Below are 16011 nucleotides of genomic sequence, written 5' to 3' on the forward strand. Positions count from 1 at the left end.
AACATCTGTCTGTGTATTACTACATCTCTATAACATCTGTCTGTGTATTACTACATCTCTATAACATCTGTCTGTGTATTACTACATCTCTATAACATCTGTCTGTGTATTACTACATCTCTATAACATCTCTATAACATCTGTCTGTGTATTACTACATCTCTATAACATCTGTCTGTGTATTACTACATCTCTATAACATCTGTCTGTGTATTACTACATCTATAACATCTGTCTGTGTATTACTACATCTCTATAACATCTGTCTGTGTATTACTACATCTCTATAACATCTGTCTGTGTATTACTACATCAACTCTATAACATCTGTCTGTGTATTACTAACATCTCTATAACATCTGTCTGTGTATTACTACATCTAATCTGTCTGTATGTGCTGCATCTCTATAACATCTGTCTGTGTATTACTACATCTCTATAACATCTGTCTGTGTATTACTACATCTCTATAACATCTGTCTGTGTATTACTACATCTCTATAACATCTGTCTGTGTATTACTAAAACATCTCTATAACATCTGTCTGTGTATTACTACATCTCTATAACATCTGTCGTGTATTACTACATCTCTATAACATCTGTCTGTGTATTACTACATCTCTATAACATCTGTCTGTGTATTACTACATCTCTATAACATCTGTCTGTGTATTACTACATCTCTAATCTCTATAACATCTGTCGTGTATTACTACATCTCTATAACATCTGTCTGTGTATTACTACATCTCTATAACACTCATAACATCTGTCTGTGTATTACTACATCTCTATAACATCTGTCTGTGTATTACTACATCTCTATAACATCTGTCTGTGTATTACTACATCTCTATAACATCTGTCTGTGTATTACTACATCTCTATAACATCGTCTGTGTATTACTACATCTCTATAACATCTGTCTGTGTATTACTACATCTCTATAACATCTGTCTGTGTATTACTACATCTCTATAACATCTCTATAACATCTGTTTGTGTATTACTACATCTCTATAACATCTGTCTGTGTATTACTACATCTCTATAACATCTGTCTGTGTATTACTACATCTCTATAACATCTGTCTGTGTATTACTACATCTCTATAACATCTGTCTGTGTATTACTACATCTCTATAACATCTGTCTGTGTATTACTACATCTCTATAACATCTGTCTGTCTGTATTACTACATCTCTATAACATCTGTCTGTGTATTACTACATCTCTATTACATCTGTCTGTGTATTACTACATCTCTATAACATCTGTCTGTGTATTACTTCTATAACATCTCTATACATCTGTCGTGTATTACTAAAGGGACTACTACATCTCTATAACATCTGTCTGTGTATTACTACATCTCTATAACATCTCATAACATCTGTCTGTGTATTACTGCATCTCTATAACATCTGTCTGTGTATTACTACATCTCTATTACATCTGTCTGTGTATTACTACATCTCTATAACATCTGTCGTGTATTACTACATCTCTATAACATCTCTATAACATCTGTCGTGTATTACTACATCTTTATAACATCTGTCTGTGTACCACTACATCTCTATAACATCTGTCTGTGTATTACTACATCTCTATAACATCTGTCTGTGTATTACTGCATATCTATAACATCTGTCTGTGTATTACTACATTCTATAACATCTGTCTGTGTATTACTACATCTCTATAACATCTGTCTGGTATTACTACATCTCTATAACATCTGTCTGTGTATTACTACATCTCTATAACATCTGTCTGTGTATTACTACATCTCTATAACATCTGTCTGTGTATTACTACATCTCTATAACATCTGTCTGTGTATTACTACATCTCTATAACATCTGTCTGTGTATTACTATATAACATCTCTATAACATCTGTCTGTGTATTACTACATCTCTATAACATCTGTCTGTGTATTACTACATCTCTATAACATCTGTCTGTGTATTATACATCTCTATAACATCTGTCTGTGTATTACTACATCTCTATAACATCTGTCTGTGTATTACTACATCTCTATAACATCTGTCTGTGTATTACTACATCTCTATAACATCTGTCTGTGTATTACTACATCTCTATAACATCTGTCTGTGTATTACTACATCTCTATAACATCTGTCTGTGTATTACTACATCTCTATAACATCTCATAAATCTTCGTGTATTACTACATCTCTATAACATCTGTCTGTGTATTACTACATCTCTATAACATCTGTCTGTGTATTACTACATCTCTATAACATCTGTCTGTGTATTACTACATCTCTATAACATTGTCTGTGTATTACTACATCTCTATAACATCTGTCTGTGTATTACTACATCTCTATAACATCTGTCTGTGTATTACTACATCTCTATAACATCTGTCTGTGTATTACTACATCTCTATAACATCTGTCTGTGTATTATAATCTCTATAACATCTGTCTGTGTATTACTACATCCAACATCCATAAATCTGTCTGTGTATTATACATATAACTCTATAACATCTGTCTGTGTATTACTACATCTCTATAACATCTGTCTGTGTATTACTACATCTCTATAACATCTGTCTGTGTATTACTACATCTCTATAACATCTGTCTGTGTATTACACATCCATAACACTTCTGTGTATTACTACATCTCTATAACATCTGTCTGTGTATTAACATCTCTATAACATCTGTCTGTGTATTACTACATCTCTATAACATCTGTCTGTGTATTACTACATCTCTATAACATCTGTCTGTGTATTACTACATCTCTATAACATCTCTATAACATCTGTTGTGTATTACTACATCTCTATAACATCTGTCTGTGTATTACTATCTCAAACATCTCTATAACATCTGTTGTGTATTACTACATCTCTATAACATCTGTCTGTGTATTACTACATCTCTATAACATCTGTCTGTGTATTACTACATCTCTATAACATCTGTCTGTGTATTACTACATCTCTATAACATCTCTATAACATCTGTCTGTGTATTACTGCATCTCTATAACATCTGTCTGTGTATTACTACATCTCTATTACATCTGTCTGTGTATTACTACATCTCTATAACATCTGTCTGTGTATTACTACATCTCTATAACATCTGTCTGTGTATTACTACATCTTTATAACATCTGTCTGTGTATTACTACATCTCTATAACATCTGTCTGTGTATTACTACATCTCTATAACATCTGTCTGTGTATTACTACATATCTATAACATCTTCTGTATTACTACATCTCTATAACATCTGTCTGTGTATTACTACACCTATAACATCTGTATGTGTATTACTACATCTCTATAACATCTGTCTGTGTATTACTACATCTCTCTATAACATCTGTCCGTGTATTACTACACTCTATAACATCTGTCTGTGTATTATACATCTCTATAACATCTGTCTGTGTATTACTACATCTCTATAACATCTGTCTGTGTATTACTACATCTCTATAACATCTGTCTGTGTATTACTACATCTCTATAACATCTCTATAACATCTGTCTGTGTATTACTACATCTCTATAACATCTGTCTGTGTATTACTACATCTCTATAACATCTGTCTGTGTATTACTACATCTCTATAACATCGGTCTGTGTATTACTACATCTCTATAACATCTGTCTGTGTATTACTGCATCTCTATAAATCTCTATAACACGTCTGGTATTACTACATCTCTATAACATCTGTCTGTGTATTACTACATCTCTATAACATCTCTATAACATCTGTCTGTATATACTACATCTCTATAACATCTCTATAACATCTGTCTGTGTATTACTACATCTCTATAACATCTGTCTGTGTATTACTACATCTCTATAACATCTGTCTGTGTATTACTACATCTCTATAACATCTCTGTCTCTCTGTTCCTCTAGATGACGAGAATGCTCTGAACTCCATCATGAAGGACTTGGCTGCTCTTGGTCGCTGCAGCAGCAACAACACCAAGCTATACAAACAGGTACTTTACCTCGACGAACCTGTCCTAGCTCTAACCCTACGACCCTGTCCTAGCTCTAACCCTACTACCCTGTCCTAGTCTAACCCTACTACCCTGTCCTAGTCTAACCCTACTAGCCTGTCCTAGTCTAACCCTACTACCCTGTCCTAGCTCTAACCCTACTACCCTGTCCTAGTCTAACCCTACTACCCTGTCCTAGTCTAACCCACTACCCTGTCCTAGTCCAACCCTACTACCCTGTCCTAGCTCTAACCCTACTACCCTGTCCTAGCTCTAACCCCTACTACCCTGTCCTAGTCTAACCCTACTACCCTGTCCTAGTTCAACCCTACTACCCTGTCCTAGCTCTAACCCTACTACCCTGTCCTAGTCTAACCCTACTACCCTGTCCTAGCTCTAACCCTACTACCCTGTCCTAGTCTAACCCTACTACCCTGTCCTAGTCTAACCCTACTACCCTGTCCTAGTTAACCTACTACCCTGTCCTAGTCTAAACCCTACTACCCTGTCCTAGTCTAACCCTACTACCCTGTCCTAGTCTAACCCTATACCCTGTCCTAGTCTAACCCTACTACCCTGTCCTAGTCTAACCCTACTACCCTGTCCTAGTCTAACCCTACTACCCTGTCTAGTCTAACCCTACTACCCTGTCCTAGTCTAACCCTACTACCCGTCCTAGTCTCTAACCCTACTACCCTGTCCTAGTCCAACCCTACTACCCTGTCCTAGTCTAACCCTACTACCCTGTCCTAGTCTAACCCTACTACCTGTCCTAGTCTAACCCTACTACCCTGTCCTAGTCTAACCTACTACCCTGTCTAGTCTAACCCTACACCCTGTCCTAGTCTAACCCACTACCCTGTCCTAGTCTAACCCTACTACCGTCCCTAGTCTAACCCTACTACCCTGTCCTAGTCTAACCCTACTACCCTGTCCTAGCTCTAACCCTACTACCCTGTCCTAGTCTAACCCTACTACCCTGTCCTAGTCTAACCCTACTACCCTGTCCTAGTCTAACCCTACTACCCTGTCCTAGTCTCAACCCTACTACCCTGTCCTAGTCTAACCCTACTACCCTGTCCTAGTCTAACCCTACTACCCTGTCCTAACCCTACTACCCTGTCCTAGTCTAACCCTACTACCCTGTCCTAGTCTAACCCTACTACCCTGTCCTAGTCTAACCCTACTACCCTGTCCTAGTCTAACCCTACTACCCTGTCCTAGTCTAACCCTACTACCCTGTCCTAGTCTAACCCTACTACCCTGTCCTAGCTCTAACCCTACTACCCTGTCCTAGTCTAACCCTACTACCCTGTCCTAGTCTAACCCTACTACCCTGTCCTAGTCTAAACCTACTACCCTGTCCTAGTTCTAACCCTACTACCCTGTCCTAGCCCCTACTACCCTGTCCTAGTCTAACCCTACTACCCTGTCCTAGTCTAACCCTACTACCCTGTCCTAGTCTAACCCTACTACCCTGTCCTAGTCTAACCCTACTACCCTGTCCTAGTCTAACCCTACTACCCTGTCCTAGTCTAACCCTACTACCCTGTCCTAGTCTAACCCTACTACCCTGTCCTAGTCTAACCCTACTACCCTGTCCTAGTTCAACCCTACTACCCTGTCCTAGTCTAACCCTACTACCCTGTCCTAGTCTAACCCTACTACCTGTCCTAGTCTAACCCTACTACCCTGTCCTAGTCTAACCCTACTACCCTGTCCTAGTCTAACCCTACTACCCTGTCCTAGCTCTAACCCTACTACCCTGTCCTAGTCTAACCCTATACCCGTCCTAGTCTAACCCTACTACCCTGTCCTAGTCTAACCCTACTACCCTGTCCTAGTCTAACCCTACTACCCGCCTAGTCTAACCTACTACCCTGTCCTAGTCTAACCCTACTATCCCTGTCCTAGTCTAACCCTACTACCCTGTCCTAGTCTAACCCTACTACCCTGTCCTAGTCTAACCCTACTACCCTGTCCTAGCTCTAACCCTACTACCTGTCCTAGCTAACCCTACACCCTGTCCTAGCCTAACCCACTACCTGTCCTAGTCTAACCCTACTACCCTGTCCTAGTCTAACCCTACTACCCTGTCCTAGTCTAACCCTACTACCCTGTCCTAGTCTAACCCTACACCGTCCTAGTCTAACCCTACTACCCGTCCTAGTCTAACCCTACTACCCTGTCCTAGTCTAACCTACTACCCTGTCTAGTCAACCCTACTACCCTGTCCTAGTCTAACCCTACTACCCTGTCCTAGTCTAACCCTACTACCCTGTCCTAGTCTAACCCTACTACCCTGTCCTAGTCTAACCCTACTACCCTGTCCTAGTCTAACCCTACTACCCTGTCCTAGTCTAACCCTACTACCCTGTCCTAGTCTAACCCTACTACCCTGTCCTAGCTCTAACCCTACTACCCTGTCCTAGTCTAACCCTACTACCCTGTCCTAGTCTAACCCTACTACCCTGTCCTAGTCTAACCCTACTACCCTGTCCTAGTCCAACCCTACTACCCTGTCCTAGTCTAACCCTACTACCTGTCCTAGTCTAACCCTACTACCCTGTCCTAGTCTAACCCTACTACCCTGTCCTAGTCTAACCCTACTACCCTGTCCTAGTCTAACCCTACTACCCTGTCCTAGCTCTAACCCTACTACCCTGTCCTAGTCTAACCCTACTACCCTGTCCTAGTCTAACCCTACTACCCTGTCCTAGCTCTAACCCACTACCCGTCCTAGCCTAACCCTACTACCCTGTCCTAGTCTAACCCTACTACCCTGTCCTAGTCTAACCCTACTACCCTGTCCTAGCTAACCCTACTACCGTCCTAGTCTAACCCTACTACCCTGTCCTAGTCTAACCCTACTACCCTGTCCTAGCTCTAACCCTACTACCCTGTCCTAGTCTAACCCACTACCCTGTCCTAGTCTAACCCTACTACCCTGTCCTAGTCTAACCCTACTACCCTGTCCTAGTCTAACCCTACTACCCGTCCTAGTCTAACCCTACTACCCTGTCCTAGTCTAACCCTACTACCCTGTCCTAGTCTAACCCTACTACCCTGTCCTAGTCTAACCCTACTACCCTGTCCTAGCTCTAACCCTACTACCCTGTCCTAGTCTAACCCTACACCCTGTCCTAGGTCTAACCCTACTACCCTGTCCTAGTCTCAACCCTACTACCCTGTCCAACCCCTGTCTAACCCTACTACCTGTCCTAGTCTAACCCTACTACCCTGTCCTAGTCTAACCCTACTACCCTGTCCTAGTAACCCTACTACCCTGTCCTAGTCTAACCCTACTACCCTGTCCTAGTCCAACCCTACTACCCTGTCCTAGCTCTAACCCTACTACCCTGTCCTAGTCTAACCCTACTACCCTGTCCTAGCTCTAACCCTACTACCCTGTCCTAGCTCTAACCCCACTACCCTGTCCTAGTCAACCCTACTACCCTGTCCTAGCTAACCCTACTACCCTGTCCTAGTCTAACCCCTACTACCCTGTCCTAGTCTAACCCTACTACCCTGTCCTAGTCTAACCCTACTACCCTGTCCTAGTCTAACCCTACTACCCTGTCCTAGTCTAACCCTACTACCCTGTCCTAGTCTAACCCTACTACCCTGTCCTAGTCTAACCCTACTACCCTGTCCTAGTCTAACCCTACTACCCTGTCCTAGTCTAACCCTACTACCCTGTCCTAGCTCTAACCCTACTACCCTGTCCTAGCTCTAACCCTACTACCCTGTCCTAGTCTAACCCTACTACCCTGTCCTAGTCTAACCCTACTACCCTGTCCTAGTCTAACCCACTACCCTGTCCTAGTCTAACCCTACTACCCTGTCCTAGTCTAACCCTACTACCCTGTCCTAGTCTAACCCTACTACCTGTCCTAGTCTAACCCTACTACCCGTCCTAGCCTAACCCTACTACCCGTCCTAGCTCTAACCCACTACCCTGTCCTAGTCTAACCTATACCCGTCCTAGTCTAACCCTACTACCCTGTCCTAGCTCTAACCTACTACCCTGTCCTAGTCTAACCCACTACCCTGTCCTAGTCTAACCCTACTACCCTGTCCTAGCTCTAACCCTTCTACCCTGTCCTAGTCTAACCCTAACGTCCTAGTCTAACCCTACTACCCTGTCCTAGTCTAACCCTACTACCCGTCCTAGCTCTAACCTACTACCCTGTCCTAGCTCTAACCCTACTACCCTGTCCTAGCTCTAACCCTACTACCCTGTCCTAGTCTAACCCTACTACCCTGTCTAGCTCTAACCCTACACCCTGTCCTAGTCTAACCACTACCCTGTCCTAGTCTAACCCTACTACCCTGTCCTAGCTCTAACCCTACTACCTGTCCTAGCTCTAACCCTACTACCCTGTCCTAGTCTAACCCTACTACCCTGTCCTAGCTCTAACCCTACTACCCTGTCCTAGTCTAACCCTACTACCCTGTCCTAGTCTAACCCTACTACCCTGTCCTAGTCTAACCTACTACCCTGTCCTAGTCTAACCCTACTACCCGTCCTAGTCTAACCCTACTACCCGTCCTAGTCTAACCCTACTACCCTGTCCTAGCTCTAACCCTACTACCCTGTCCTAGTCTAACCCTACTACCCTGTCCTAGCTCTAACCCTACTACCCTGTCCTAGCTCTAACCCTACTACCCTGTCCTAGTCTAACCCTACTACCCTGTCCTAGTCTAACCCTACTACCCTGTCCTAGCTCTAACCCTACTACCCTGTCCTAGCTCTAACCCTACTACCCTGTCCTAGTCTAACCCTACTACCCTGTCCTAGTCTAACCCTACTACCCTGTCCTAGCTCTAACCCTACTACCCTGTCCTAGTCTAACCCTACTACCCTGTCCTAGTCTAACCCTACTACCCTGTCCTAGTCTAACCCTACTACCCTGTCCTAGTCTAACCCTACTACCCTGTCCTAGTCTAACCCTACTACCCTGTCCTAGTCTAACCCTACTACCCTGTCCTAGCTCTAACCCTACTACCCTGTCCTAGTCTAACCCTACTACCCGTCCTAGTCTAACCCTACTACCCTGTCCTAGTCTAACCCTACTACCGTCCTAGTCTAACCCTACTACCCGTCCTAGTCTAACCCAACCCGTCCAGCTCTAACCCACACCTGTCCTAGTCTAACCCTACGACCCGTCCTAGTCCAACCCTACTACCCTGTCCTAGTCTAACCCTACTACCCTGTCCTAGTCTAACCTACACCCGTCCTAGTCTAACCCTACTACCCGTCCTAGTCTAACCCTACTACCCTGTCCTAGTCTAACCCTACTACCCTGTCCTAGTCTAACCCTACTACCCTGTCTACCCCCGTCCTAGTCTAACCCTACACCCTGTCCTAGTCTAACCCTACTACCCTGTCCTAGTCTAACCCTACTACCCTGTCCTAGCTCTAACCCTACGACCCTGTCCTAGTCTAACCCTACTACCCTGTCCTAGTCTAACCCTACTACCCTGTCCTAGTCTAACCCTACTACCGTCCTAGTCTAACCCACGACCCGTCCTAGTCTCAACCCTACTACCCTGTCCTAGTCTAACCCTACTACCCTGTCCTAGCTCTAACCCTACTACCCTGTCCTAGTCTAACCCTACTACCCTGTCCTAGTCTAACCCTACTAACCTGTCCTAGTCTAACCCTACTACCCTGTCCTAGTCTAACCCTACTACCCGTCCTAGTTCTAACCCTACTACCCTGTCCTGAGTCTAACCCTACTACCTGTCCTAGCTCTAACCCTACTACCCTGTCCTAGCTCTAACCCTACTACCCGTCCTAGTCTAACCCTACTACCCTGTCCTAGTCTAACCCTACTACCCTGTCCTAGCTCTAACCCTACTACCCTGTCCTAACCCTACGACCCTGTCCTAGTCTAACCCTACTACCCTGTCCTAGTCTAACCCTACTACCCTGTCCTAGTCTAACCTACTACCCTGTCCTAGTCTAACCCTACTACCCTGTCCTAGTCCAACCCTACTACCCTGTCCTAGCTCTAACCCTACTACCCTGTCTAGTCTAACCCACTACCCTGTCCTAGCTCTAACCACTACCCGTCCTAGTCTAACCCACTACTGTCTAGTCTAACCCACACCGTCCTAGTCTAACCCTACTACCCGTCCTAGTCTAACCCTACTACCCGTCCTAGTCTAACCCTACTACCCTGTCCTAGTCTAACCCTACTACCCTGTCCTAGTCTAACCCTACTACCCTGTCCTAGTCTAACCCTACTACCCTGTCCTAGCTCTAACCCTACTACCCTGTCCTAGTCTAACCCTACTACCCTGTCTAGTCTAACCCCTACTACCCTGTCCTAGTCTAACCCTACTACCCTGTCCTAGTCTAACCTACTACCCCTGTCCTAGTCTAACCCTACTACCCTGTCCTAGTCTAACCCTACTACCCTGTCCTAGTCAACCCTACTACCCTGCCTAGTCTAACCCACTACCCTGTCTCTAGTCTAACCCACACCTGTCCTAGTCTAACCCACTACCCTGTCCTAGTCTAACCCTACTACCCTGTCCTAGTCTAACCCTACTACCCTGTCCTAGTCTAACCCTACTACCCTGTCCTAGTCTAACCCTACTACCCTGTCCTAGTCTCAACCCTACTACCCTGTCCTAGTCTAACCCTACTACCCTGTCCTAGTCTAACCCTACTACCCTGTCCTAGTCTAACCCTACTACCCTGTCCTAGTCTAACCCTACTACCCTGTCCTAGCTCTAACCCTACTACCCTGTCCTAGCTCTAACCCTACTACCCTGTCCTAGTCTAACCCTACTACCCTGTCCTAGTCTAACCCTACTACCCTGTCCTAGTTCTAACCCTACTACCTGTCCTAGTCTAACCCTACTACCCTGTCCTAGTCTAACCCACTACCCTGTCCTAGTCTAACCCTACTACCCTGTCCTAGCTCTAACCCTACTACCCTGTCCTAGTCTAACCCTACTACCCTGTCCTAGTCTAACCCTACTACCCTGTCCTAGCTCTAACCCTACTACCCTGTCCTAGTCTAACCCTACTACCCTGTCCTAGTCTAACCCTACTACCCTGTCCTAGTCTAACCCTACTACCCTGTCCTAGTCTAACCCTACTACCCTGTCCTAGTCTAACCCTACTACCCCTGTCCTAGCTCTAACCCTACTACTCCTGTCCTAGTCTAACCCTACTACCCTGTCCTAGTCTAACCCTACTACCTGTCCCTAGCTCTAACCCTACTACCCTGTCCTAGTCTAACCCTACTACCCTGTCCTAGTCTAACCCTACTACCCTGTCCTAGTCTAACCCTACTACCCTGTCCTAGTCTAACCCTACTACCCTGTCCTAGTCTAACCCTACTACCCCTGTCCTAGTCTAACCCTACTACCCTGTCCTAGTCTAACCCTACTACCCTGTCCTAGTCTAACCCTACTACCCTGTCCTAGTCTAACCCTACTACCTGTCCTAGTCTAACCCTACTACCCTGTCCTGGTCTAACCCCTACTACCCTGTCCTAGTCTAACCCTACTACCCTGTCCTAGTCTAACCCTACTACCCTGTCCTAGTCTAACCCTACTACCCTGTCCTAGTCTAACCCTACTACCCTGTCCTAGCTCTAACCCTACTACCCTGTCCTAGTCTAACCCTACTACCCTGTCCTAGTCTAACCCTACTACCCTGTCCTAGCTCTAACCCTACTACCCTGTCCTAGTCTAACCCTACTACCCTGTCCTAGTCTAACCCTACTACCCTGTCCTAGTCTAACCCTACTACCCTGTCCTAGTCTAACCCTACTACCCTGTCCTAGTCTAACCCCTACTACCCTGTCCTAGCTCTAACCCTACTACCCTGTCCTAGTCTAACCCACTAGCCTGTCCTAGTCTAACCCTACTACCCTGTCCTAGTCTAACCCTACTACCCTGTCCTAGTCTAACCCTACTACCCTGTCCTAGTCTAACCCTACTACCCTGTCCTAGTCTAACCCTACTACCCTGTCCTAGTCTAACCCTACTACCCTGTCCTAGCTCTAACCCTACTACCCTGTCCTAGTCTAACCCTACTACCCTGTCCTAGTCTAACCCTACTACCCTGTCCTAGTCTAACCCTACTACCCTGTCCTAGCTCTAACCCTACTACCCTGTCCTAGCTCTAACCCTACTACCCTGTCCTAGCTCTAACCCTACTACCCTGTCCTAGTCTAACCCTACTACCCTGTCCTAGTCTAACCCTACTAGCCTGTCCTAGCTCTAACCCTACTACCCTGTCCTAGTCTAACCCTACTACCCTCTCCTAGTCTAACCCTACTACCCTGTCCTAGTCTAACCCTACTACCCTGTCCTAGTCTAACCCTACTACCCTGTCCTGGCTCTAACCCTACTACCCTGTCCTAGTCTAACCCTACTACCCTGTCCTAGTCTAACCCTACTACCCTGTCCTAGTCTAACCCTACTACCCTGTCCTAACCCTACTACCCTGTCCTAGTCTAACCCTACTACCCTGTCCTAGTCTAACCCTACTACCCTGTCCTAACCCTACTACCCTGTCCTAGTCTAACCCTACTAGCCTGTCCTAGTCTAACCCACTACCCTGTCCTAGTCTAACCCTACTACCCTGTCTCAGTCCAACCCTACTACCCTGTCCTAGTCTCAACCCTACTACCCTGTCCTAGTCTAACCCTACTACCCTGTCCTAGTCTAACCCTACTACCCTGTCCTAGTCTAACCCTACTACCCTGTCCTAGCCTAACCCTACTACCCTGTCCTAGCTCTAACCCTACTACCCTGTCCTAGTCTAACCCTACTACCCTGTCCTAGTCTAACCCTACTACCCTGTCCTAGTCTAACCCTACTACCCTGTCCTAGTCTAACCCTACTACCCTGTCCTAGTCTAACCCTACTACCCTGTCCTAGTCTAACCCTACTACCCTGTCCTAGTCTAACCCTACTACCCTGTCCTAGTCTAACCCTACTACCCTGTCCTAGTCAACCCTACTACCTGTCCTAGTCTAACCCTACTACCCTGTCCTAGTCTAACCCTACTACCCTGTCCTAACCCTACTACCCTGTCCTAGTCTAACCCTACTACCCTGTCCTAGTCTAACCCTACTACCCTGTCCTAGTCTAACCCTACTACCCTGTCCTAGTCTAACCCTACTACCCTGTCCTAGTCTAACCCTACTACCCTGTCCTAGTCTAACCGTATTAGGGCTGTCCCCGAGTTTAAAAAATCTTGGTGGACCAAAAGTCCTCTGTTCTTTCGACCAATCGATTGCTCAACATTTTAAAATGTGTATTCTTTCCATATGTAGACACACCCTATGTGTTTTAATAAAATCAACTACAGTTGAAGTCGGAAGTTTACATACACCTTAGCCAAATACATTTAAACTCAGTTTTTCACAATTCCTGACATTTAATCCTAGTAAAAATTCCCTGTCTTAGGTCAGTTAGGATCACCACTTTATTTTAAGAATGTGAAATGTCAGAATAATAGTAGAGAGAATGATTTATTTCAGCTTTTATTTCTTTCATCACATTCCCAGTGGGTCAGAAGTTTACATACACTCAATTAGTATTTGGTAGCATTGCCTTTAAATTGTTTAACTTGGGTCAAACGTTTCGGGGAGCCTTCCACAAGCTTCCCACAATAAGTTGGGTGAATTTTGGCCCATTCCGTCTGACAGAGCTGGTGTAACTGAGTCAGGTTTGTAGGCCTCCTTGCTCGCACATGCTTTTTCCGTTCTGCCCACAAACTTTCTATAGGATTGAGGTCAGGGCTTTGTGATGGCCACTCCAATACCTTGACTTTGTTGTCCTTAAGCCATTTTGCCACAACTTTGGAAGTATGCTTGGGGTCATTGTCCATTTGGAAGACCCATTTGCGACCAAGCTTTAACTTCCTGACTGATGTCTTGAGATGTTGCTTCAATATCCACATAATTTTCCTTCCTCATGATGCCATCTATTTTGTGAAGTGCACCAGTCCCTCCTGCAGCAAAGCACCCCCACAGCATGATGCTGCCACCCCCGTGCTTCACGGTTGGGATGGTGTTCTTCGGCCTGCAAGCAACCCCCTTTTTCCTCCAAACATAACGATGGTCATTATGGCCAAACAGTTCTATTTTTGTTTCATCAGACCAGAGGAAATTTCTCAAAAAGTACGATCTTTGTCCCCATGTGCAGTTGCAAACTGTAGTCTGGGTTTTTATGGCGGTTTTGGAGCAGTGGCTTCTTCCTTGCTGAGCGGCCTTTCAGTTTATGTTGATATAGGACTCGTTTTACTGTGGATATAGATACTTTTGTATCTGTTTCCTCCAGCATCTTCACGAGGTCCTTTGCTGTTGTTCTGGGATTGATTTGCACTTTTCGCACCAAAGTACGTTCATCTCTAGGAGACAGAATGTGTCTCCTTCCTGAGCGGTATGACGGCTGCATGGTCCCATGGTGTTTATACTTACGTACTATTGTTTGTACAGATGAACGTGGTACCTTCAGGCATTTGGAAATTGCTCCCAAGAATGAACCAGACTTGTGGAGGTCTACACATTTTTTTCTGAGGTCTTGGCTGATTTCTTTTGATTTCCCCATCATGTCAAGCAAACAAGCACTGAGTTTGAAGGTAGGCCTTGAAATACATCCACAGGTACACCTCCAATTGACTCAAATGATGTCAATTAGCCTATCAGAAGCTTCTAAAGCCATGACATCATTTTCTGGAATTTTCCAAGCTGTTTAAAGGCACAGTCAACTTAGTGTATGTAAACTTCTGACCCACTGGAATTGTGATACAGTGAATTATAAGTGATATAATCTGTCTGTAAACAATTGTTGGAAAAATTACTCGTGTCATGCACAAAGTAGATGTCCTAACCGACTTGCCAAAACTATAGTTTGTTAACAAGAAATGTGTGGAGTGGTTGAAAAACGAGTTTTAATGACTCCAACCTAAGTGTATGTAAACTTCCGATTTCAACTGTACATTGAGCTTGTCTGATGTTTTAAGCTTATGGTTTGATGCACCAGAGATCTAGACCCAGCTATTCTCCTCCTGCTGGCTTTCTCAGATTCTGCCATTACTCTCCTGGAGGTAATTGGAGGAGTCAACAACCTTTCTCATGTGGAATGCCAATTTATCTCACCACTTCTACCCATCTGCGTGCTAGTTACACTTTCATTTAATTTATAGTAACGTCTTCATAACTCAGTCATTGTCATGTGGTTAATCAAAATTATATCCAAATCTAAATGAAAATGATACAAATCTAAAAAGTAACTTCTATTGCCATTGCCAACCCTGTAAAAATAGCCTCCATAAAGCCAACAAATAAAAACATTGCTGCCTTCAGGTAGAAAATATCCTGATAGAAATACTGTAAATATCCTATAAATCACATTAGCTGCACATGGCCTGTCTGCAACAAACTTGAAACATTGTATCAACTATTAACTTGGTCCGGCCTGAAGCTTGCGCTAGCGAACTTGCAACATTGTATCATATATTCTGGGCCCTCAGAGTTTACAGTGCCAGTGAGCTCGGGATAGACACAGCTGTAGACTATTTGCACAAGGGATAAGAAGCAGTGCTTGACTTGCGCAGGAGCTCACCGGAGCTGAGTACCGGCATCTAAAATGTTCTACTACTTGAGCTCCTGTTCCTCTTATAGAATATTAACTCAAAAGTATTGTGGAGCTCCTGCTGTCACGTGTACTGAAGAGGCAGGATGCAGATGCAGGAATTAACAAGGTAAAGGTTGACTTAATAATGAGAAAGAGAATACGACGCTAAACAATCCCACACAACATCATCCAGAACAGTCCAGGGCTAAATAGGGGTGGTGATGATGTGCAGGTGCGCTGGAGGTGATTAGGGTGCGTTGGGTTTCAATTCCGGTGTTGCCGAGGTGGTGCGCTCAGACCGGTGGCTCAGTAGACCAACGAATCAGAGCGCCGGAGGGGAGCAATGGGAGGAAATGTAACAGT

The 16011-nt window shown here is 44.6% G+C and overlaps 1 protein-coding gene across 1 annotated transcript in view; it reads left to right on the top strand.

Annotated features, from left to right (window-relative positions):
- Positions 1-16011, top strand: part of LOC121549640 (mitogen-activated protein kinase kinase kinase 3) — a 138112-nt gene that overhangs the window by 72468 nt on the left and 49633 nt on the right. Inside the window, exon 4 of the mRNA XM_045210430.1 lies at positions 3947-4032. Coding sequence (XP_045066365.1) covers positions 3947-4032 — 86 coding nt within the window. The remainder of the gene's footprint in view (positions 1-3946; positions 4033-16011) is intronic.

The sequence above is a fragment of the Coregonus clupeaformis genome, chromosome 34 (genome assembly GCF_020615455.1).
Source record: "Coregonus clupeaformis isolate EN_2021a chromosome 34, ASM2061545v1, whole genome shotgun sequence".
NCBI classification, from domain to species: domain Eukaryota; kingdom Metazoa; phylum Chordata; class Actinopteri; order Salmoniformes; family Salmonidae; genus Coregonus; species Coregonus clupeaformis.